Source organism: Engraulis encrasicolus, chromosome 14, assembly GCF_034702125.1.
Source record: "Engraulis encrasicolus isolate BLACKSEA-1 chromosome 14, IST_EnEncr_1.0, whole genome shotgun sequence".
Classification (NCBI taxonomy): domain Eukaryota; kingdom Metazoa; phylum Chordata; class Actinopteri; order Clupeiformes; family Engraulidae; genus Engraulis; species Engraulis encrasicolus.
In genome coordinates this window covers 42,552,538-42,578,228 of record NC_085870.1, presented here as the reverse complement: position 1 = coordinate 42,578,228, position 25,691 = coordinate 42,552,538, and the positions used below count along the sequence as shown (strand labels likewise).

Sequence of the window (25,691 nt, the reverse complement as noted above, 5' to 3'; positions counted from 1 at the left end):
ACAAACATTATTTCTTCAAAGTAGGTGGGGACAACTAGCAATGGTTCTAAATATAAGGACACATTAAAAACCTCACAGACAAAATGTAAGCCTTGAAGATGATTTAATTGACAGTTTAAATGACAGTTAAATGCAGAAAAGACAGGCTTTCAAAAAACTTTGGGGGAAAAACAATTATATCTGTGATGTGTATCAACAAGAATGCTATATGGCTTATTACTCTATGTAGAAAAAAATGAAAATTAAAAACGCAGCTGTTTATACACATACATACATATTTACACCAGCTTCATGTGGGATTTCATGTCATTTTTTTAAAAAGGGTTATTCATCAGCAGTAACATACGACACTTTATGAACTTTATCTTTACAGAGCACCTGGACATCGATGGCAAGATCACTTGAAGAGATAAAACGCATAAAATGCAAGTCAGGAGATGCAAGTGAATACAAAACACCAGGGGTACCTTCTCTTTTGTCAAAACAGAAAATATACAGTCTTCTTACATCTTTTGAAATTAGAGGCTTATACTAGGCATATATCAAAGATGCAGTACAAAAAAGACAAAACAAGAAAATCAAGAAGACCCTTTATCAGAAACAGTCTCGGGATCAACATATTTGTCCATGTCCTTTGAGGACTCTGAGCGTATGTCTTTTTTGTCATCTCTACGCTCTCTGCTTCTGCTTCTCTCTCGCCTATCTCGGTCTTTCTCCCGGTCTCTGTCCCGATCCCGTTCTCTTCCTCTGTCACGGTCTTTCCCCCGATCTCTTTCTCTACTCCGTGACCGCTCTCGCCGTCTGTCCCGTTCCCGGTCGCGTTCCCGGTCCCGATCTCTGTCTCGCTCACGCTCCCGCTCTCTGATTTTGGCGCGCTCCCTGTCGTGATCCCTGCGCTCGGGCTCCCTGCGCTCGGGCTCCCTTTCTCTGCCTCTCTCTCGATCGCCCCTTTCGCGCTCCCGTTCTCTTTCCTTCTCCTTGTCCCGCTCCCTCCTTTTGTCTGCATCTCTGTCTGGCTCCCTGTGCCTCTCCCCTCCTTCTCGTACCCTCTCTCTGCTCCGGTCCCTCTCTCTGCTGCGGTCCCTCTCCCTGCTCCGGTCTCTCTCCCGCTCTCTCTCCCTTCCGCGATCCCACTCACGCTCTCGGCTCCAGTGCTTACCTGGCTCCCTGCCCGGCTCCCTACCCGGGTCCCTGCTAAGCTCCCTACCCAGCTCCCTACCCGGCTCCCTGCTAAGCTCCCTACCCGGCTCCCTACCCGGCTCCCTGCTAAGCTCCCTACCCGGCTCCCTGCTAAGCTCCCTACCCGGCTCCCTGCTTAGCTCCCTACCTGGATCCCTGCCCGGCTCCCTGCCCCTGTCCCCCCATGGCCTGCCTGGATGTGGAACCTCTCTCTCCCGCTCCCTTCTGCGGTCCTCAGAGAGCTCCCGCTGCCTTTCTTCTGATAGCCTTTCTCTGTGGACACCCTCAAACCTGGGCGGAGGCCTCTCACGAGGCTCTGAGTCCTCCCGCGTGGAGCTACTCCTCCTCCTGAATTCTGGGGAGTGCCTTCGCCAGTGTTCGTGTTCATCACGGTGGAGTTCTGGACTGTGCTCCCTCCCCATGCGACCAGATAAAGGAATAGGGCCCTCGGAAGGAGTGGGCAGGAGTGGTCCAGTGTGCCTGGCTGGTCTTGGGTCACCAGGGCAGTTATCATAGTGAAACCTTGGCGGACCCCCTGAACCCCTCTCTGAGAAATGCCCACCAGGTGCTGGACCCCTTGGCCCACCATATGGTGGTGTAGGACCCCTGTGTGATGGGAAGTCCTGTGGTGGAGGGCCTCTTTGGTCTTCAAAAGAGCCCCTGCGTGGTGGTGAGGAGGCCCTGGAGCTCTGGAACTGACTTGGAGGAGGGAACCTTTGTCCAGGTGCCTCCCCAGCAGGAAGTGGACCTCTGCGCCCATCATACATGTTGGGCGGTGGTCCACTGTATGGAGGGCCTTGAGCGTGTGATGGAGCTTGGTTGTCTCTGTAAGGAGGGGGTCCTTGGTGTTTGTCCATGTCCATGGGGTGGGGCCGCCTGACGTCATTGTCATACTGATCGGCAGGGCCTCTTGTCCTGTCCATCATGGAGGTGGGAGGGTTGTGGTCAGGGCCCATGTGGTGAGAAGGTGGCGGTGGGCCTCGAGGCCCACTGAAGTGAGCTGGGGGTGGCCCTCTGTTATCAAAGCGTACTGGTGGAGGGCCACTGAAGGGTGGAGGAGGTCCTCTGGGACCAGAGAAGTTGAATGGAGGTGGTGGGGGCCCACCAAACCTTGGTGGCATGATGTTACTCTGTCCTTCAAAGGTGCGAGGCGGAGGTCCTTCCATGAACTGGCTAGGGGGTGGCCCTCTGGGTGTCATGTGCTGCGGAGGCATATTGCTATCGAATATTTGGGGAGGTGGACCCCTGGGGCCCACGGGAGGGGGGAATGGTGGTGGAGGACCCCTTGGAACCATCATAGCTTGCGGTGGGGGACCTCTTGTGGCATCAAACGGTGGTTGCTGAGAACCTCCCCACTGGTTGGAAAAAGGTGGGAATCCATCACCTTGCACAGGGGGAGGGCCTTGCATGGGTGGCCGTACTTGCATTGGTGGTGGACCACCCATTGTAGGAGGAGGGCCCTGCATGGACGGAGGACCATGCATTGGTGGCACCACTTGCATGGGCGGTGGTCCCTGCATTGGTGGCATGCCGTGCATTGGAGGGGGTCGGACTGGGGGTTGGAAGGATATGGGTGGTGGAACATCCAGCGGGCCTCTGCCATAGTCTGACTGGGCATTGGGTATTGGCATGTGAGGCATATGTGGCGAATGAGTGTCAATGCCAGAGGAACTGCCTGGATTTATTGATGGAGTAAAATTAGCCAAGCTGGTTATTGCCTGCACAGGGCTGCTGTCAGAGGACATGGTGGTTTGGGATTGGACAGAAGTGACCTCAGCTATTTTTTCTAGACTGGCACTGACCTCTTTCAGAATGCTGGCGGAATTCGGCCAAAGGCTGAAGCCACTTTTGTTATCCCCGGCTTTGGTGTCTGATGTGATCATTCCCTTGGACCTCCTTGGCTCTGGCGGGGTGTCATCATCCACCAAGTTGGGCTCTATTGTTTCACCTAACAAGGGAATCGATACCTCAACACGGTCAGGGTCAAGGAAAGGTAACTCTTCACATGGTTCATACTCATCTTCTACCGGTGTTCTATCTCCGGCATCTTTCTGTGGAGGAGTTGTATCTGGGGGCGTCATCTCAGAACTAGGAACTGATGTCACCTGTGGGGGGGACGCCTCAGCAACATAAACTGATGACATCTTTGGATCTGACTCCTCAGAAACAGGAAGTGATGTCACTTGTGGGGATGACACCTTGGAAATGGGAATTGAGGTCATCTGTGTGGTTGACACCTTGGAAATGGGAATTGATGTCACCTGTGTGGTTAACACCTCAAGTACAGAAAGTGGCGTGACTTGTGGGGGTGACACCTCAGCAATGGGAACTGAGGTAACCGTTGGTGCTGACACCTCAGGGACAGGAAGTGGCGTCACCTGCAGGGGTGTCACCTCAGGAACCGGAAGAGCAGTTGTCTGTGGAGGTGACTCTTCTTTCTCAAGAGAGTCAGCGGTTGACCTTCGACCTCCCGCCGCTTGCCTGGGGTCTCTGCTCTGCCTCGGGTCTCTCCTCTGGTTGATGACAGGGGCAGTTGAGGCTTTTCCAACCAACTCTTCCACCTTTTTACCAAGCTGCAACAACTGGGTGTTGGACAGCAATGAATTCATAGGTTGGGAGATCAGCGGGTCTGTAGCAGAGGCGAGGAGGGATAATTTCTCTTGCTCCTCCAACTGAAGTTTCTTATTGTCCAGTGCTCTCTGCTGCTCCTCATCACGCACCTCATCGAAGATGGAGTCATCCTCGGGGTCGTAGGCCACGTCGTCCACCTCAGTCACATCCGCTCCAGCTTCTGCAGGCTTTGTGACACCCTGCTGCTTTACAGTCGTGGCAAGATCCTTCTCACCTCCATAACCCATGCTTGGGTCATACTCTTCCTCTGGGTCATATGGTCGGTCATCTTCATACTCATCAGCATTTTCTTTCTTTTGACCGAACTGTTGAACTATCGGGTCTAGCAGAGGAGTGGCAGCCACAGTGATGTCAGTTGCATGTGGGTCGGACGGAGACATGGAGGCGTCTGAATCCTGCTTCTTCTTGCCAAATAGGGTCTGCAGGATGGTCTGGAGAGGTGTGGCAGAGGCCGCTGTGGAAGCCGACGGGGAGTCTCTGCCTGTGGCCGCGGAGGCAGACACTCCAGCGGAGGTTCCGGCCTTGACGGCAGAGAGCAGAGAGAGAACGTTTGGGACGGCTAATGCACTCGATGCAACCTCAGCGGCGCTCAGTGGGGGAGGGCTTCCCGGAGGCGTGGTGCTGATCAGGATGTCTTGGCTGTGTCGGCTCGATTTGTCCGCCTTGGTCACTGACGCAGGCTTGGTGTCATCAGCGTCCCTGCTCATTTTGGAGCGCTTCTCCTCCCCTTCCAGGGCTGCGCCGGCTCTCTTTTTGTCCTTCTGGCAGATCACAAGGCCCAGGAGGAGGTTGGGTCGAGCTGGCTCCAGGCCTACCGAGACGGAGAGATGACAAGACACAAGATCTGGTTGAGTAACATGCAGTGTCACCATACACACTCTGCACATATATGAATAAAAAGAGACAAATGCAGATTATTAATTGATATTCTCAACTGGATTTTACACTTTTGAAGATGTACGGAGACAAGAGCTTGTTCATTCACAAACCAAAGATGCACACTTTTGGTTGACGTCATTGGATTAGTACAAAGTACTAGTCTGGGCAAAATTCATCAAATCCTCTACTTCCAAAAATCCACGTGCAAATAAAGTCTTCATAACTATTCATGAGAATTCTGCTCAGCGGCTGTCCAGCATACTGATTGCATTATCAAATCAGTAGCAAAATCATCTTCACAGAAAACAACACAAAGCATGTAAAGACCTTACATGTTGCTGGCTACCATAATTTTACTACTAGGTGAAACTAGGTGTACTAAGGTGAAAGACTTCTGAGTGTGACAATGATCCATGGCTTTTGTGTGTGTGTGTATTCAACTGTTATAGCTAAGCTGAGGTCAATAGAGGTTTATGCCCGTCTTCTATAACCTTCAAAATGTGTGTCAGGTGTACCTTAAGCTTTAGTGTCTCATTATATTGTAGATACAGTATGTGAAACATCCTCTTCTTTTGCTGTTTTTCTGAACCACTTACTGCACTGGAACTGCATTCCAAGTCTTGACGATGGATGACTGATGGGGCTTCGTTCAGCTGGACTTCAGTCTGAGCCTTCAGCTTCATAATACCATAGATGTACATTTCTGCTGCAGTAGCTAAATGTTTGTCTTATTGACACACTCCAGCATGCAGGTATGTTAGTGCATGGTTTAAGATGATTAAACCAAACCTTCTGAAATGTGTGTGCTTCTTGAATATATATTACGTCTGAAAACCTGACAAACAACATGGTGCTGCTTCTTGTATTAGTTATGAGGACATTCTGCTTGATATGTGGCTCAACATTACAACATTAAACTGCAATGGACAGAGGGACATGCAAACAAAAGGCTGAGACTGATCATATCTAGGTTGACATCCACTGGAGATGCAACAAGTTTTATTAAGGTATAACTTGTGATACATGGATTATTTTTACAGACAAGGTGTACAGGTTGAGAACAAACAGTGAAAACAGAGGACGGAAAGACAAAGAGAGGCAAGTGCCTACTTGTGCAATAATGTTGTGGATGAACAAGCTCTGATCTCACACAAACCTTCCAGATTTAGTTCACTTACCAGTTGCGCTCTTCTACAAAAAAAGAAAGATTTTACGGGATTCTATGGTTGTCATGAGACAAGAGAGCAGGCTTTCTCCCCCTATTCATGCTTACCTGGCCCCTCGAAGGGTAATAGTTTGGAGGGCAGGGGATCCTTGGCGCTCAGTGGGATGAGGTAGAGGTCTTTGATCCGGCGGTTATTGTTCGCCACCACGCCAAAACGCTTGCGGCTGCTGAAATAAGAAAAGAGAGACACATACGCCACTTCTTCCTCCTCCGTCGCAGGGTGGAAGCGGATGAGACACAGCTCCTGAAATGAAAGAGAACACAACAGGTATGGTGTTATGATCATTCCTGTATACTTACAAATCACCTAATGATTATTCTTTGAGCTTGTAGTACGTACTTTAGAGAGGGACGTCTTCAATTTCCCCACGTAGTCCCACACTGTGTGGGGAGAGATTCTGCCTCCTATGTGGATAGTGTCTGGCAAATCCTGAGGATTCAGAGTTATTGAACGTGAAGTTTGTTATCAATTGACAAGTTTGAATTAATATTAGTTACAATTATCAAAATATGTATACGTATTTATTTACACTTCAGGCATTATTTTCCTAAATTTTAAAAAGCCCTTCAGACTAACCTCCTTGAGATGTTCAAACGATCCTGAGACCAGGTAAGCCTTGGTGACAAATTTAGCCACGGTGTGCATGTTGATGAATCCTTTCCACATCATCTCCTGTCCGGACAGGAAGAGAGCAGTTTCCCCCTCTGGAGGAGGGTTGGTTTCCACAGCACTGCAAGAGAAATAATTTATTTATTAACCATTCACAGGCCCCTGATTCATACCTACCTACCAGCACATCGATTACAAACTTTCAGTTTATTTCTATACTTTTTAACTTTGACATGTGATTGCTCAATACTATATGTACTCAAATGATGGGCTGTTCTCACATAACCAGGGACAGACTTAATTTAGTGACTGTACGTACAAAAGTATGCACAAAAATAGGCTTTAGGCACGGTATGCCATCATACTCATCCACTTTGAAGTTTACTAATGTGAAGACAGACAATTAAAATATATATATATGTTTAGCAGTAGAAACCTTTTCTTCTTCTCTGCTGTTTTGGATGAGCCAGAAGACCTGGAGTTGGATGGCGGTGGTGCTGGCGGCATCGGTAGAGGCGCCTTGACCTCTGGCACCACAGGCATCTGACGCTCCAAAGGAATTGTCACGGGAACATGCACGGCCATGGGCATGATGATAGGTGGAGGAGGTATGGTAATAGGCATAGGTGGAGGCATGGTTGCAGACATGGGCATAGCCATTGACATAGGTGTGGGTATGGCCATCGACATAGGTGTGGGTATGGCCATCGACATAGGTGCGGGTATGGCCACCTCCGGTACACTGGGCGTAACTGTGACAGCAGGCCGATGGCGTGGGTCTCGTGGGTCCCTGCGGGTAATTGACACGGAGGAAACGGGAGGCGGGACCATGGGAGCCTGGGCGGCCAGTGCCCCGTAAATGTTGGCACTGACGTCCTCCATAGGCATGCCAGAGCCGGACATGGGCACCTCGCTGCTAGGCTGGGAGGAGAGCGGGCCCTCTGTGGACGAGTGTCTGGGGGGGTATGAGTCTGATCTGGACTTCACGGGCATGGCCAGCTTGGGCTTTTTGGAGGCGGGCTCCTCATCAGCTGATTTCTGACCTGTAAGACAAATCAAGTAAATGATCACACCATTAAGAAATTAATTCCAACTTCCCAAAACAAATCCTGCGATTGTAAGATGGTGCTCGCTGAAAATGCTAAATTTTTCATCTTAATATTTCAATATTTTTTTAAACTATCGATACACACGCAAACAAGTAGTACTGGTACGGGCCTATCAGGAACAAAACCCTCATAACCATGCACAACACACACAATTTCTCCTTAAATTGTTACCTGTGCAAATCTTGCAGTTGAGGTCAAATAGGTGAGCCTTGTGTTCAGCTGTGGTGTCTCTAAACATTTTGCTTAAGATGTCTGGCATGGCACTGCTGGAGTTCCCAGACGGAGCGGAGGCTGATGCAGGAGTGGGATGGTTCTCCTCTTGTTCCTGATGATGGAGGAGGTACACATTGGATTAAGGTATATGCCATCATACAATATGTGTAATGAATCCTTAAATGATTAGCTAGTGCGATGAAGCAAGAAATATGGGGTACAGGAGAAGCAGATCACAGATCAGAATGCAATCTGTGTGAGCGCGTACAGAGGGGGGGGGAAATTCTTGTTTTAAAGCAAGAGCCTTGTACGGAAAAATCCTGTGAAATGACAGAATGCTTCTACTGTACCATAAAGACCATCATACACCATTCAGCACCCCACCCAAAACAAACCCAAAAAATTCACAATAGGTATATCTGCATATTTAACCCATTTTAGCCTGGAGACACATATACGCTGCATTCAGGTTCTTGAGATTCGAGAGGTTTTTTTTCAATTAAAAAAAAAGCTTTCAATTCAAAAAGCTTTATCTTTAGCTTTCAGTAAACATGTGTGTATATTAGAGCTGAATGAACACATTCTAATTCAAACTGGGGGTCCTAGCTTTTAAATGCTACTTATTTCATGTTTGTATGTGCTTTGGAGGCTGAGATATGTATAATTTAATAGGCAGAGGGGACCCTTTCCCAAAAAGGGCTTAGGCTAAAATGGGTTTAAGTCATTCTGCCTTTTCAGTATGCAACCAAGACCACAAGTATGATTCCTATACGCCTTTCACAGAACTTTTTCATATCAAGGTGATACCGCAGTTACAGAGGTGGGCATGGAAGGGGAGGGGAGATGCAGAGGGGTTAGATGGTTAGATGCACAGGTGAGAACAGAAGGAAGAGGAAGTGGAAAGATGGTGGAAAGAGGAAGCCACCACTTACTGGCCCTAAAGTTAAGCGAGCGTTCGCAGAGCTGCCGGGGATACATACATCTCCGTCCGACAGAGGCGGCGCCTCGTCCATGTCGACATCGGGGGGCGCAGAGTCCTGCCTGTGGCCTGCCCTGCTGCTTCCTGAATGACTCCTGCCTGAATCCTGTGGCGATCAAAGGAAAGGCAAGGCAAGTTTACTTGAACTCCCGGTGTCTATGATGTATGCAATAAAATGTGCTTTTCGAAAATAAAAACATACGAATGCAAATAAAACAAAAGGAATAGGATTTGTCCATAAGGTTTGTCAAAATGTTCAGAACAGACCCGGCTCTGCTGTTGCATATCAGCACATGGCAGGGATCAATGAATTGACCAACTGCTCTTGTTGACCACTTAACACCACACAGAGCTGAGCACATGAACTCATTTGCATAGAGTCCATGAAATCAATGTCAAGCGACTCAGGTCAAAGACTGAAACACAATCTGCATCACATCATATCAATCAATCAATCACATCAACACATCAACCATCATGACAGAACTTGTCAGAAAAAGTCTGCACACATTTGCCTACGGTGGCATCACATTTCAACAGGCCTAAATAAGTCCTAGTAGATAACAGGTGGAGTAATATGTAGATGTGAAGTCACCTCTGTGCTGTCTGTTCTTCTCATGGTTGAGGTCTCCTTGGACAGCAGCTCCTCTGGAGTCAACCTCACAAGGCGGAAGGGACTGAGGTCATTCACAACCACACGATAGAACAGGCCCTGCAACACACAACAACACACAACAACACACGCAAACACACACACACACTGTTATGCCCTTTGCACAAACACACACAAAATTAACCAGAGGCTCTGAATTTTTTTTTAAACGTACAATTTAAGATTAAGCCACCCTGATTATTTAATTTGCCATTACCATATGAATGTAATAAACAGACCTGGTAGACAAAGTTAGTCAAGTTCATGTACTGTGCTGTGTACAAATGCATGTAAGTGTTTGTGTGTGACAAACCTTATTCTTTGGGTCCTTGAGGTTGAACATGAGCGATCTGTACTTGTTCTTGTATCGGCTGTCTGTGGCCAAGTAGAGGTTGAACATTTCCTTCTCAATGGACACAGCCAGTCTTCCCACCTCACTCTCAGACATGGACAAGTCATCACTGTCGCTTACCCTACAGACACATAGACCAGAACACAAGGCCGACATACTTTACACAGACTCACTCTGCAAATTAAATAAATATCATTCACTGAAATGTAACACCAGGATTCTATTTACCACATTTTGTAAATATTGCAAGGTCGATATATTTTATATAGTAACACCTCAACAAACTTTATAAACTTTCACTTTCTGAAATAATGGTGAATAGGGCTGTAACGATACAGTACACTCAACTCACAATTGAGTCTGTATCACAACTTTTGACCTACGGTTCGATACAATCCACGATTTTAAAAATGTATATTTTCTGATAATCATTTATAGGTAGAACAAGTTACAAGAGGTTACTAATAATATATATTTTTTTAAGTAAAAAAAAAAAATATATATATATATATATATATATATATATATATATATATATATATATACTGTAGTGATATGAATTTGAACCTTGGGAGCATCATCACATCATATCATTTTCTGGACTAAAGGGTAACAGAACTTGGAAAGGGAGCATCACTCACGATACTTCCTTCTTTCATCACGATGCAGTATAGTGATCACATAATTTCTCAATTCGATACAATACCATTACAGCCCTAATGGTGAAGTCACATCAAATCAACACATCAACTCATGACTTGTGAGTGACAGAAAGCAGCAGCAGCTTACCTTTTGTAGAGAATGTCAGTGAGGGAGCGCCTGATGTTCTGCCTCATCTGGGGGTTGGGGGGCGGTGGGGGTGGATGTGCAGGGCTGTGGGAATGGGAAGACTTGGAGTGGCCATCTCTATCCCTTTCCCTCTCCCTTTCCCGGTCTCTATCCCTATCCCTCTCTCGATCCCTGTCTCTGTGGTCTCGGTCTCTGTCTCGATCCCTCTCCCTCTCCTTCTCCTTGTCCCTGTCCCTCTCTCTATCTCTATCCCGGTCCCTTTCCCGTTCCCTCTCCCTCTCCCTCTCCTTGTCCCTCTCTCGATCTCTGTCCCAGTCTCTCTCATGGTCCCTGTCGCGGGGCGGTGGCTGCGGAGGCTGTTTCTTGGGGATGGTGAAGGAGGTCTTGGCCACACGCAGTGCCCCTGTGGCGTGATGGCGAGAGCCAGGCGCACTTGGTGGGGTGAGGGCCGGGACGGGCGGGGGTGGCTGTTGGGGTCCAGGCTTTTTGCCTTTGGGGGACTTCAAGGGAGTAGGCGGCTGCTTTTTAGCGTCCTTGCCTCCACCTGGTGAAGTGGATGCCGCTTTGCCTTTGGGTCCAGGCTTGCCTTTGGGGCCGGGAGACTTCTTCTGTCCTTTGGGGGAGACGGTGGTGGCTGGTGGGGCAGGCTTCTTCTCTGCAGGGGCCGGCTCCTTGGTGATGCTCTGCTCCTCTTCGCTGGCCTTCTCCTCTTTTGCGGACGCTGAAATGACAACACACAGTCTCGTCATATAACCACAAAAGACAGTCACAAATTCAATTTATAGACCAGCCATTCTCTGGTAGGCGGAGAGGAGCTACACACAACAATGTTGTGAAAATGTTAATTCCACCCATTACGCAGAACCTTAAAAATCTATTAACATAAAACAGAACAATGTTGTGTAAATACATAAATATAAAGTAAAATACAATTAAAAAGCTTCGCCCATACTTCATAAAAATGCACAAAATGATTCCCAACTGTAACCTCTCTCCAAGAGTCAACCCACAGCCATTGAAGTGTGCAAGCGCATACACCATGTGATGAGCAGTGAAATAACCAGTTGTTAATTAACAAAGCCTTTTATTTAGACTTCATCTGCCCAACGCCATTGTCCAATTAGGCAGAAAGTTCATTTTGGACAACTAAATTGACACAGTGCACTATATATTTTAACAGGTCATGTGATTGAATGCAACCCTTAAGTGTAGCCATCAGCCACCAGACAATGGAACAAAGGGCAGCAAAGCTGTGAGCATTTGTCCCTTAATTTCACATTTTGTTATTAAATTGGCTTTGAAATAGCCAGCTAGCATAATGGCCCAAAACAAAAAGAACTAGCCCATGTTAAAATTTTGTATTGGAAGCTTTCCACTTTTATGTCTTCTTTTTATCAAAGATGGATGCATAGGCTACTTGATGCAGTGTCCTGGTTTTCTATTGTAAAACACCAACTAGGTCAGACTTTCAGAATTTCAGTCAAGTCACCCTGTCAAATCTGTCACATCTGTCAAAATAATGCACATTGTGGAGAAATAATTTGCATGAATTGTTGCTGATTTAGTAGCACAAATCCATTATGCTTGGTGCCAAGCACACTTTTCACAGGATCAGCACCTCCAATAACACCACTCTACTTCAACTCTTGTGATATATTGAATGGTTTCTCAAAAATGTTTTTGAACATTTGGGCTAAAAATGTGATTAAAATGTATGCAATGTAAAAAAATAACTGGAAAACACTTTCTTTTTTTCTGTCTGCACTATAAATAAACCAGAATCAAAAAGATGCTTTATAGACCATGACAATTCATAAAATTCTTGATCAGAAAAATGTTAGGCTACTGGTCTTGAGTTTCATGAAAAGCACTTTGAGCAAGTACAGGCTTTGGTACAATATATTCCTGAAGACCTGGCCAGAAATTGATAAGCTGCGACTTGGGTGGGGAGTGTCTGATTCTATTGGTGCTACGAACACCTGAACCGAACACCGAACACCAAAACCTAGATATTAGGGAGTGTGTGTCTCCCCAGGACTTCATGGGTCTTTCTCCACAGCTGAGGATAATTAACATTAATCATTCTTAGCACTGTACACAGCTGATATTTGAAAAACTGTTAAGAATATTTCATTTAAAACATATAACAAACATATGCAATACAACTGTACTACGCTCATCATCAACCAAGTAACATTTGCTATGCAGATTCCACTCCTGATCAGAAGTGCAGGATGAGAGCCGGAAGGGCTACTCCTATGATCACAGCAGTAATCAGCATGCAAACACATCACACACCACATTCCTACAGAGAACAGTGTGTGTATTCTTCTCATGGTTTCATTTTTCAATGTGTGCTCAAGACACAGAGGCAGGTCTGTGTAATCTGCAGCATTAAAAACATGTATGCATCTGTGTGGGTTTGTGCTTCAGTGGATTGAAGATGGAAGGAGAGAAGCCAGCGTTAATAATCTTCTGAGACCCTTGTCTTGCGCTGCACTCTTCTCTGTCACAAGCGTGGCCCCTTTTCTCTCCCTCACGGCTGGGTGATTCTCCCGCTGCAGGTGGCTGTTGAGCTGGGGGGAGGGGTCGGCCTCCTGGTTCTCACTGGTAATGTGGTCGTGTGTGTGTTGGCCCTCTCTGTGGCTCATGCTGGTGCTGTTTATTCCTCCCACGTGTTCTGGCACCCACATCAGGCAGCAGGTGCGCACAGCAGAGGACAGAGCAGTAATAATATTTCCCCCAAAAGTGGTCAGTCCACCACATGACTTCTCTCAAAACTCAGGCACAGCCAGCAAAATGTGGTATCTGTAAAAATACTTTATTTTTTTGTTGTTGTTTTTATGTTTGTTCTGTATGCGCCACTTATCCTTCAGAAGGGAAGAAAGAGCATTTATGGTGCAATGGCATGCAGTTACAAATAATGACATCACATTCACAGCTGCAAGAAAAGTCTGGTTTTCAGATGTCCAGTCCTGGGGTGTTGTGAACCAAAAAATGTACAGCAAAGTGTGAGTGATGCCATCCCGATTTCTATTAAACTGACACCTACCTTCCTGTGAGCAACAGGGCACTTTGGAAGCTTCTGCTCAACTCCAGTGCTGATTAGCTGATTTGAAAAGACAGGCTGGAGGATCCTTAGAGGTGAAATGGTCAATTGTAACCCCTAACACAGCCCCCCACAAAACAGATACATACTACAAAGAGGACTACAGACAGATTCACACTCTCACAAGTGCACACACACTTCAAGGCAGGACAATTTGAATAGTGAGCTTCATTTCAAGATTCTTGAAACTAGTTTCCTGTAATCCGAATCAAGCCAAGGCTGTTTCAACACATCCTCCATTCATTTGTCAGTATGACTTACATATTCATACATAGTATGTACTTACCAACGTCAGACATGACAAGATCTTGAAAAGTACCTCACAAAGGTATTTAAGATATTGCATATCCACATAGCACATGGTGCTTTTTTCCTTGTCTACTTTTACGCTAAGTGAACCTTAGCAACACTGTTACATCTCACTTCATCATGAGGAAAAAAGAGAACATTTGATTTCACGGGCTCAAGGCTTCATCCTTTCAAGACTATACACACTCAGTCATAAGAAAGGAGAGATGGTGGATTAAAATTAAGTGTGAAAGACCTTCAAAGAGATACATACACGATTTGTTTAACACAGATGAAGGTGCAACGGGTGCAGTCTTTTCTGGCGTTACGGCAATGTAATTATGATCGCTGGACCAGGAGGACATGGCGGGTGGTGGCGGGTGCTCCTCCGCGTTTGCGTCCTCGTCGTCCCCGCTGCCTGCTTCTCCGTCGCTGCCGCCGGCTGACCGTTCGCCTCCGTCTCGCTCGCGGTTCGCCTCCGATGCTACATCTGCGGCTTTTCCTGCTGTCTTCTTCTGTGTAAAAAACAAAACAAAAAACATACAAACAGGGCAGAATGTCACTGAAATGTAAAAGGTGGGTTTTTTGAGTGGAGAGTAATGGGTACTACATCACCTACACATTTACACAATGACAGGAGATGATCAGCTTTTAAACTTGAAGGGTATATGGGCTATGCATGCACTAAAAATTTGCCCCAATTTTATGCACTATAAACATTTTGTAAGCATATGAACTTTATGCGTATGGAAAGATATGCCATACCACAACAGAACTACAATTTATTATGCTTGCCATGAGTAAAGAAGGAATTCGGCTGAACAGAAAATTTGGATTATAACCATACCTTTGCACAGGTCTGGATGTGAAGCAGCCTGAACAGTCACAGGAATGAACAAAAAAAACTGCAAAATTCTCACCATGCAGTTGTTGTTTCACAGAAGGCAATGTGCTTTGCTATGATGTGGGATATCAGGTCGGACTGAATATAGTGTGCCATCATTATTACATAGAGTGAATATTATCATTTATAAATTAAATAAGTACTTAAATCTGATTTCACACAAGATGTCAAACTTCAGTCATGTGATATCTTTCTAAGCAGGATGAAAACAGAAGGCATTGATTAAATGACATACGTCCACGATCCTCTGCCCTCGTCTTATTTAGTTACCTTCGGCTTTGGACCAGGCTTCCCCTTCGGCCCCTTGGTCTTGGGCTCCTTGGCCTTGGGCTCCTTGACGTCCGTGATGGACTTCATGGCTGCAGCGGCGTGTCTGATGATGCAGTCGCTGCCACAGTAGACAGAGTCTGGCTGAGCGGTGCGTTCACAGCCTGGCCCAATGCATTTTGGGAGATTGGAAGAGGTCTTCTCTGCAGGCTGCTGCTGCTGTTGTTGTTGTGGCTTCTGCTGTTGTTGTTGTTGTTGTGGCTTCTGCTGTTGTTGTTGTTGTTGTTGTGGCTTCTGCTGCTGTGGCTGCTGCTGCTGCTGCTACATATGGGAATGCACAATTCCAGCAGTTCTCAATATGCTATGCATCAAGACAGACTAAATGCCAACACTGAGGGATGTTACAGCTGTGTTTTGAAATGAACAGTTCAACATTTGACCTTGACCATGAACACAGTTAAAAGTTAGTCTTATGATTTGTACCAGCCACCTTTCCTCTCCCAATCCTTTGTATTCCGATATATTTTTAAAGAAATATGCAAGGAAAATGCCATAGTATCGGTATGCATGCTCACAGGGCGCTTTCTTATCAGATTAACCCCACCAAGTACAGATTCAGTGTGTGTCACTGAGATGGCATTCACATGCAAAAATGGACCATTAACAATGCCTCTCGTTCCATTACATGTAAACCTGCACAGCAGAATATTGACAAGATTTGCTATGGCCATACATCCCACTGAGATCATCCAATTAAGTGTTTTAAGGAGCCTTTAGGAGGCCGGAAAAGGGCATCAGAAATCAGAACTAAACAAAATGTGCATCAGTTGCTTGATCAGAGAATATTCATTAAGCATTTGCGTTATCCTGCTATCAACTTGTAGATTGTGCAGATCTTCCCCAAACTTATAGAGGTCTTTACCTGAAGAAACACTCATTTAATCCTTACAACGTGAAAGGCAGTTAATTATTAAGTCCACAAAGTTTCTAATATCTATGTATTCTGACAACCATGGTAATTAAGGGTTTGTTCAGTTAGGTTTGTCACCCATCAGTTTACAGCCATCAAAAAGAAAGTAATCGTGATACTGCAACACACAACAACTTTTTAGACAACAGTTTCTTACATTTCATGTGGAAATCCCAGCTCGAAACAGCAACAACAACCTTTAGAGTACCATTTATGTAATGAATGGCCAACAATACTCAATGGTTTTCACAGAGGTTTGATAGTTCTGATAAATTTGCCACAACGCCAAGGAGAGTAAGAGTTAGGTAAATCCTTCAGTTGACAAGGGAGTGTCAGTTTACCTATGTCACCTGGCAACCACACAGAAAATCAGTGAAGCAGTTTGACATCCAAAGGGCTTGTCAGCTGACAGCTGTCTGTGAGTGATGAGCCTTGGCAGCACCATAAACTTAAGTATTGTTTTCAGAATATTTGATACTGGATCCGCAGCAAGACTCCCCAATATGGTAACTGATGTAACCAATATACATACACTCATAGGAAGGGCCCAAATTAATCATATTCATCTGGACAGCAGCAACAATCAATACATTAATTGCCGACTATTTAGTATCAAATGATTTAATGCGACAGAGGGTCTAATCAGAATTAAAAAATACTTTATCTATTTTTTGCTGTACTTTTCTATACCGATTTGACCTTCCACGACCAGTACTGCTCATCTTAAAATGTACATCTGTAAGCCTACCTCATATAGCACATACATTCACAATCATCACAATTCTACTGGCTGGTTAAGTGCAACTGTGCATGGGATTCAGCCTCCTGCTAACACGTGGTCATCTGCAGTTGCAAATTATAGACTGTAAACATGGAATTCACCTGGATCTCACAGCAGGTGGTATATGACGTGTAATGTTAAATGTGTACATCTTAAATGACTTCCTATTAGATGTAGTTGGTTAAAGCGGACTTCAAGAGCACATGTTAACAGACTGTGATCAGCTTAAATCAAAAGATGCAAAGAAATGCCACTCGCTCAAATCCTTTTTCTCTGAAGATAAAAAGTAATGTGAAGTTAAGTAAACGTTTATTTATGTCTTTCTACTAAAATGCTTTCATTTGTTGAGTCCAATGTTTCAAATTGTTTTGAAAACTCGAGATTAAACTTCTGAAGGTGAGGACCCAGTTGCGCATTATAGCTTTAGCCAAACTAAGATACAACTACACAATATTGTGTGTTAGCAATCAGCATTTTCATTCCCAACTATTGACGCTCTTTCTGCTGTATGTTTAAGAAGTGTTAAGTGAAGATCATAATTGTTTTTATCACTTTCACTGTCCCCTGACGCTGGGGAAAAATATTCTTTGCCTCACTTGTTTCATCTGCATGTGTCCCTGGCGTGATGACCTTTGCTCAATTACTTTCTGCATCCAAACAACATTGAAAATGATTTTCATCAGATTATTGTTCTGGCTCTATGTGTGCAGGTTTGTGCTCTGAGTTGATACTTATCCCCTACACCAAATTCCTATGCCTGAAATACGTACCGGCTGGAAAATCTTGATTTTCTTCTTCCCACTGGGATTGGTGGCCTTCTCTATGCGGCCTTTAATGCCCAGGTCGTCGCCTGCCTTGTCCTCAGCTGTCTGACTGGCGGGAATAATGGAGGGGCTGTGCTGCTCAGGTCGCTTGGCGGCAGCGACGGCGGGGGTGGTGGCTCCTCTGCGGCCATTTTCCGCGGTGGTGGCGGACGATGATGAGGAGGCTGAGGCTCGCGCCTTGCTGCCGTGGCAGTTGGGGCAGATATAGTCCTCTCCGTTGCGCTCCATGAGCCTGCCACGAGCCTCCGTGATGCCCACACAGTCGCCGTGGAACCACTCCTCACAGCGGTCGCAGCAGATCATGAACCTGGCCAGACACCGCCCCCCAACAGCATGAGTACCATACACCAGAGGAGGCCAGGGCACTCACTCCTTTTCTCCTCCTCTCGCTCACAAGCACCGAGTCACAATTTTCAAAACACCAACATGCAGAAACTCACACATGCATGCGCACCAAAAACATGGTAAGAAACAGCCAACATAAAATATCAGCAGATTTGTCAACGTGCAAATATTTGGAACGAATTGACATTACTTGCATTTAGGCCTGCTCCAGCCAACACACAAGAAACAGATAGTAAAAGCACACTAATTCCAAGGGATACATGAACACTGATTAGATAAATAAGTGCCTGAATATCAAAGGATACAACACTTTACTACCAAGTAAATATTGAATTTACTACTAATTGTCCTACATTTTCTTCGGCAGTGTTTAAATGGAGAGACACGAAAAACAATTACTGAGATTTAGAGGCAAGGTTTTTTTTTATAGCTCTTGTAGAACAAAAGCAGAAAAAAATTCTCTTACGTTTGGGATGACGCCATCCTCCCACTCTCCTTATATCTATAGTTGCTTCTCAAAATAAATAAGTAAATAATAAATTAATTAATGAATAAAGTTTTGTTTACCTCTTGTTGTGCTTCTGTCTGCAGATGCAGTAAAGAGTGTTTGGGTCGTAGTCCTCGTCATTGGAGCCACCCTCATCAGACGACGATGATGAGGAGGACGATGATGTCTCGGATTCATCATCTTCATCGTCGAGGGCCATGGAGTGAGTGGCGTCCTTGCAGGCTCTGGCTGGGTTTCGGCTGACCCTGCGGGGAGTAGTGTTGCTGGTCTCCTGCGGCATCTTACCCTCCTCTTCCTCCTTCTTCAGCTGCTGCTGTTGTTGCATCTGCTCTACTTTCTCTTCCTTTTTCGGCTTGTCCTCTTCAGACTTCACCTCCGCCTGCTCAGTGCTTGTCTGCTCCTCTGCTTGGGCGGAGGCGCCGCCATCTTTGGAAGCCTCCCCACTGGCATGAACATCAATCTTCTCCTCCTCCTCGTCTTTCACCACCTCTTCCTTCTTTTCCTCAGGAGCTTGAAGGCCTCTGGCTGCTGCCGCCTCGTCCTCGGAGCTCGGCCCATCCCCATCGCTAGCGTCCTCCTCCTCTTCCTCTTCCTGCTGCCGTTTGGCTATGGCGCTCCTCGCCGGCCTCCCCCGTCGTCCTCCCCTCTTTGGCGTGGTGGTCCTCCTGCGCCGCTTCCTCTCCGGCGAGGTGGGCTTGCTCTTGTTGGCCTCCATGCTGCCATCAAAGCTGGCCTCGGAGGCCGTTTCGGCGTCGGTGGGGGTCTGGGAGGGCGGGTCTCCTGCTCCAATGTCCATCATGTTGGCGGGGGCGCTGCGTCGGCCTCCTCCGCCGCGGCCCCTCTTGGCCGTGGAGAGGAACTCCTCCAGCTTGTCGGTGCGCTTGGCCTGCCGCCCACTGCGCCTGACCGGGCCATCGGCTGCAGCTGCAGCCGCCGCTGCCGCTTCTCCAGGCATGATGTCGCGCTTGGCAATGGTGGTCCGCCGGAAGCCCCAGGTCTTCTTGACCTCACTGGTGGCGGTGGCACAGCCGCTGCTGAGGCCGGCGGGGGCGGCTTCTGGTTGGGCTGGTTTCGCTGCCGGCTCCTCTAGATTCCCTTCGCCCGCGCTGCCATCGTTATCGTTATCTCCCGACTGAGTGACGTTGTTACCCTCCTGTTCGTTTTTGTTTTTTTCCTCTGTCACAGTTACTATGGGAAGGAGGAGGAAAAATGGGAAGATTAGGATTTGATGAGGTATACCTACAGAGCTAAAAAGGTCTCAATTTCAGAGGATTGAAGGGAAAGGAGAAAATACAATGCACGTAAGAAGAGATGAATTGTGTGTTTGTCTGTGTGCTTGTGTGAGTGTAGCAGATGTTTGGGTGTGTGAAGACACAAATAGGGCAGAATAAAAGGTTAAGAGGACGAAATCAGTGCATTCCAAAAGTAGAAGATGAAGCAGGAATTCCAAGAGAGATATTCCAAGCAGGTGGTGATGGAAAGCAAATAAAAAAAAAAAAACAATTAAGAAATAAATAAACAAAGACATGATTAACAAGTCAGCAGCTGCCACATTCATTGACATGATTTATCCACCATGCCTCAAGCACACATACCACGTTCAGCAGCACCTGTCTTAAAATATAAGACATCCAGCTGTCGTCTGACATAACAGCCAGAACCGCCCAATGAAGCTTCAGAAGAATTATTGGGCGCTCTTCAGCACACATCATGTGGAAGGAAGCAAGCACTTGAGTACCCATTAAGCTCTGGCCACCATTTGGAATAATTATCCATTACCCACCTTCCTTCACACTTTTACGGTATGATCGTTTCATAATTAGTGTGTGTAAACACGAGATAATCTCTGCTCTAACCCATCTGAATCCCATGTCTTGTCCGATTAAGGACAAGAAAACCTGGTAAGCTTAATAGGTACTTGATTTTGTTTTCTGTTTTTTTTTTCCCTCTCCCCTTGGGACTTTTCGGTACCTTGTGAGCTGCTCTGGGCAGGCTCTTGTGAGGCTGGGGGCCCCGAAGAGGACAAAGGCAACACTGGGATTGCGCCATCCTCCATGGCTGCAGTCTCTCACTGCCCTCAGACAATAAAAGTCTACAGGCGAGAGAGACAAGCAGAGCACACAGAGGGAGTTACCCGAGCAGGCAGGCAAGCAGAAGGCCAAAATCAAGGGCATCACAACCTTGTCAGTCCACAGTAGAACTGAAATAGAGTTCAAGAGTTCATTTCTAATTGGTAACTGGGCTGAAAACTAGATTGCAAAATAAAATCAGAATAGTCACTTTTAGTAATCATACGCCTGCGACTTTTCCATCCTGAGTTGTTCTAAAGAAACTCAAACATTATTTTGTTCAATGGCAGACTATATACAGCACAAACATTTGTTGTGCAGTCTTTCAACTTGAATTACAGAATGGCTTTGAGAAGTATGGTCCAAATAACTCCAGCTGAAATATTCAAAGCAGCAGTGGAAGAGAGGGTCACTTGTTTGAGGATGACAGACACTGAACTCAAAGAGTTTGTGTACCAATTGGAAAACCGCTCCTGTTTTTCGTATGTACTTTGCTTATCCTTAACTTTTAGGACTACTTTTTGTGTCTCAATTCGCTGTCAACGACTTCGCCAATTACAAATCGTGGAATAACATTATGTAGAGATCAAACTCTTCACCTTAAATGCAGAAGACCTATAAAATGATGTGAACCGCAGGCTACCACCATGCTTTCTAAAATTGCAAAGTTATAATGGCTACTGTAATAGGTCTGCTATGACGCAGAAGTAGACCATCTGTTTTGATGATTGACATACAAAGCTTGGACTGGCATGCAATGAATGATCCACAAATAATGCATGTTTTGTAACGTACAGGCTAACAGCATACAAACTAACAGCTGATTTGATACTCGTGAACAAGTCCCCATTCTGCAATTTATTAATGATATCCTGTGATAAGGTCAATTTTCTACTAAGTTGTGATCTTGGTAATGCCGTCCAGTAGTTACAGAAGTTATGCACTCCTAGTGAATAAATAAAACAGACTGTAAATAGTGCAGGTGAATAGCACTCTGCGTTACCTTCTCACACTGATTCCGAGAATTGTTTCTTCTCTCTCGTTTTCAACAGCTGTGCGTCAATGCATCACTGTACAGTCCTGTGGCGAGAACAGAAGAAAGGATCATATCAGGACGAGTCATTATCATAAACACCAGTAAACAATAAACACAAGGACCGAGGTTATATGCAACTTTCAGATTGGCGAATATCACATTTACCTCCTCTTACAACTACACCAGTCCTGCACAAAACAACAGAATCCTAATAGTAAAACATTATACACCTCACAGAATACATATAGCATTGTGAGCGTCTGCCGTGTGGTGCCCAGAAGACTCACAGTACTTGAAATGATATGACTGCCATGGTACCCACAGCTCTGACACTCTGACACCTCAATGGTAATAACTTTGAAATACTCAAGATTGCTTCTTCAAGCCACAGTAAAAGCTTTATGAACTTAGTCTGTCAACATCAGATAAGTAAAGAAATGTCCTGATTCACACAACATGCAGGCCTAATCTGGCAAGAAACAATGCAATGCATTAATCCTTTGGTCCAACTTCACAAGTTGACCATTTAAGTTCAAAACTACGGTGCCTGACAAAACATGCACATGTAACACATTTACATGTGTGTGTGTGTGTGTATATTGACATACTGTGTGTGCGTGTGTGTGTGTGTGTGTGTGTGTGTGTGTGTGTGTGTGTGTATTGTCCATACATTTACTTGTATTAGACTATGACGTTGTGAGAAGTCTTCATCCCTATCACACTGTGTACAGCATACTGGCTGCACCCCAGGATCCATGTTCTACTTTGAATACTATTTGTCTTATAGCATTGGGATGTATGGATTCTGAGTGCTTATCAACACAATGTTATGAGGGGCAAGACACTGGCAGCCAACCACGTGAGCTAATTTTTTGACCCACAGCGGTTTCCAACAATCAGAGGTTGAGTTGTGCGCAGTTAGTTTTGCGCAGTCAGGTTATATACAAATTTTAGAACCCTGTGTAAGTTATAGAAATAACATGGATGTAGGCCTGCTGTATCTGTCAACACTAATTTCTGGTCATGTTTATCTTGTCTACCTCAACTCACAGAGTTTGTTTGGCACATTTGTCTACCCCAACTCACAGAATATGTTTTTGCACAACTGCCTTTTCATTTGTTCTGTATTTATTTTTCTTCACCTCCCTAAATATGACCTGTGTTCTATGTGTCTTGAAATGTCCATGTGGGCATTATGTGTAGGCTACCTGACACCTTAATTTCCCCCCGGGATCAATAAAGTTACTCTACTTTGAAATGGCAGTAGAGGTATGAAAAACGTGCATACCACTTGGGTGGTTTTTTTTTTTTTTTTAATTGTTATTGTAAATAAAATGTCAAAAAATAGAAATAGCTTTAATATGCAGCAATTGTAATATATACCAAAAAAATATGAAATTAATATGTTCACACAATTACGCTTCACAACAAATTCTATACTACTTGTGCATTGAATTATGTGGCACCAAAGGAGCTTCTCAAGATGTAAACACTTTCAAATATCAGAACTCATTTCCTGTTCACAAAGGAGCTGTCAAAGTAATATTTTCAGTTTGTCCGTTGAGCCTTGAGCACAATGGTAGCACTGTTACCTGACACCAGTAGAGGGAGACCTTGTTATTCGAGCTCCCTCCATTTTGCTACTACAGTATTCATTACCTAAGTTAGGTCTACGTAGGCTATACACAAATGTTGGGTTCGCGCAAACACCAATGGCAAAATTGCATGATATTTGGCAAGACAGTACATTCCCTTAAGTTACCGTAATGCCTTTATGCCAAACTTTGCCCACAAAGACTGCGCGTGTGTGTCCTGCTGAGACACAGGTCACGATGGTGAGCCATGTGCCGCGCGCAGACAGTGGACATTCGTAAGGTCTGCGCAAAGCCTGCTCCAGTAGGCCATTTATGACACGAACTACTACGAAGCTATGCAGTCTGGGTCTGCTTCACGTTTATTATACAATGGCTGGCAGGAAAAGGGAAATTGAGGACGGCATTATTTTGCAATTAAGAACTGTTTGTCGCTGGACGCTAAATTGTTATTATTTAGCCCATGTTCCCGACCTAGCAGCTGGCTGGGTTTCGGGACCACAAAATAACGACAATTATGCTCGTGCAGTGGCGTTTATGCGTTAACATTTTAACACTGCATACTTATAGTGCGTGTTGAGCGTACACACCGAAGTGACACACACAGCCCTCGTAAATTACACACGAAATGCTCAGCACCCAGACAAGGGCATTGCTAGCACTAGCGCTCTTGAGCGTAGTGCTATTTCGCGGGCACGAAGAAGCAAGCAAACACACACACACACACACACAGCCTAGCCTTCTCGGCATGTGCCACTTGATAGCAATATGAAACGTAACCCAAGTTAGCTAATGATGCCGTGCAATACCCAAGTAGCAACAACAGAGTAGTTCTAGCCATCGCTGGCACCAGGTGCCATCTATATTGAACTGTTTGACTTGAAGGTCAGGTAGGTTGCGCTTGCACAATATTTGTGCCTGAGTGGTTAACAGTTAACCAGACATTCCGCTAACTAGCAAAGGGACAAGCGTTGCTTTCATTATATAACGTCTGAATAATACACCCCATGATGTTGTGCAATTGACCTTTCATACATTTGATTAGATTTCAGCACGCTAGAGTAAGTTACTCAATATTAGTGCGTCACCAAGTTGAAAATTCAGAAGGCGTTATTTTGTTTTTCAACCAAATGACACAGGAAGGACAGTTGACACTCGATTTCCGTAGATGCGGAATTGGACGTGCTCCCTGTTACGTTTCATATGACATCCCACCAGGTAAATAAGGAAAATCATTCTCAAAAGCAGATTTAGTTGTGTTAGTAAGTTAACACGTACATTTGATCACGTTACCTAACGATACAGTCGCGTAGCCTACTGTTGCATTGACTCACGAGGCGTTACCGAGTGCAGTGCAAAATGGCTAGCGCCGCACTGCCATCTCGCCCTATATATACCATAACCCCAAAACATTTGGTAATGTCAAAATTAAGACAATATACTACCAAAACGATAGCATCCATAAAGCTAAGGTTGGCTACTTTCTCCACTACTTCCCTATCATTAGCCTGCCAAGTCCTCAGATTGACATCATGGCGTCCATCGGGTAGCTTAGGTAGGTTGCACCAGCCTGCTACGCAGTTAACATTATTCAATGAGCAATTAGTGATGTTATTACCAATCAGCCAAACGTTTTGGAAATCTTATATGAAGCGTATGCAAACATACGATCATAACTCACATGTTGATCGTGTTTATCCTTCTGCAAGTCGAATCTTCAATGAGTCCTCCATTTTCTCTTAATAGTTGGCTGGCAAAACTGGTGTAGCGCGTGCGCTGATGTCATAAGAAAGCATACAAATTGCAGCGCCACATCAGGTTGGGAGTAAAACATTGGGGAACTGGGGTGGACTGATGACTCCTGAGGAGTAAAACAAAAACAACAAACAAAAACAAAAAAACAAAATATTTTCTCAGAATTTTGAAAACCACTAGTTTTCCATGTAGTCTAGGCAGGATTTCTGAAAAGGTGCTTATTTAAGGTCCTGAAGGCAAATCATGTTAATTTTCGGCATACAACTGATTTAGGGGTATTCAAGGGTGCTGAATCCAAATCTGCCGTATGCCGGACGCAAAAATGAAACGGGCAAAATCCAATATGGCCGCCACCACCGTGTTAAAATCCTGCAATCACTTTTCTTTTGGACTAAATAAGGTATGAATTTGAAAATAGCACTTATTTTTATGTTTTCAGACATGGGGAAAGCCATTATGTCATCAGATTTAAGCTCAGATTGGAGGAAAATGCTTATGTCATTGGCTGGCAGCCATTTTAAAAGCAGAGAGCCTCATATTGTCAACGATTTTTAACATTTTTACTAATATTTCAAGATCCACAGAAAAAAATGCTCTTTGTCTCTGTGAACACAAATACTGCAGA

General features: G+C 45.2%; 1 protein-coding gene across 2 annotated transcripts; it reads right to left on the bottom strand.

The window, feature by feature from the left end:
* Positions 1 to 86: 86 nt before the first annotated feature.
* Positions 87 to 25,107, bottom strand: LOC134462664 (death-inducer obliterator 1-like). 2 transcript variants are annotated; one of them, XM_063215805.1, is made up of 18 exons: positions 24,993 to 25,107; positions 21,687 to 21,763; positions 20,586 to 20,706; positions 18,674 to 19,802; positions 17,708 to 18,068; positions 15,190 to 15,507; positions 14,290 to 14,530; positions 10,619 to 11,339; positions 9,791 to 9,950; positions 9,421 to 9,537; positions 8,779 to 8,931; positions 7,805 to 7,958; positions 6,961 to 7,567; positions 6,492 to 6,645; positions 6,255 to 6,344; positions 5,963 to 6,158; positions 3,417 to 4,621; positions 87 to 3,377 (listed from the first exon to the last, which is right to left on the bottom strand). In XM_063215805.1, exons 3-18 carry the CDS (start codon positions 20,668 to 20,670, stop codon positions 579 to 581), a joined length of 8,490 nt encoding a protein of 2,829 aa, XP_063071875.1. In that variant the 5' UTR covers positions 20,671 to 20,706; positions 21,687 to 21,763; positions 24,993 to 25,107; the 3' UTR covers positions 87 to 578. The 2 variants fall into 2 exon arrangements, with proteins under 2 accessions (XP_063071875.1, XP_063071876.1); XM_063215806.1 differs by having other exon boundaries at positions 87 to 4,621; positions 8,827 to 8,931; positions 24,993 to 25,106.
* Between the last annotated feature and the right edge of the window lie 584 nt (positions 25,108 to 25,691).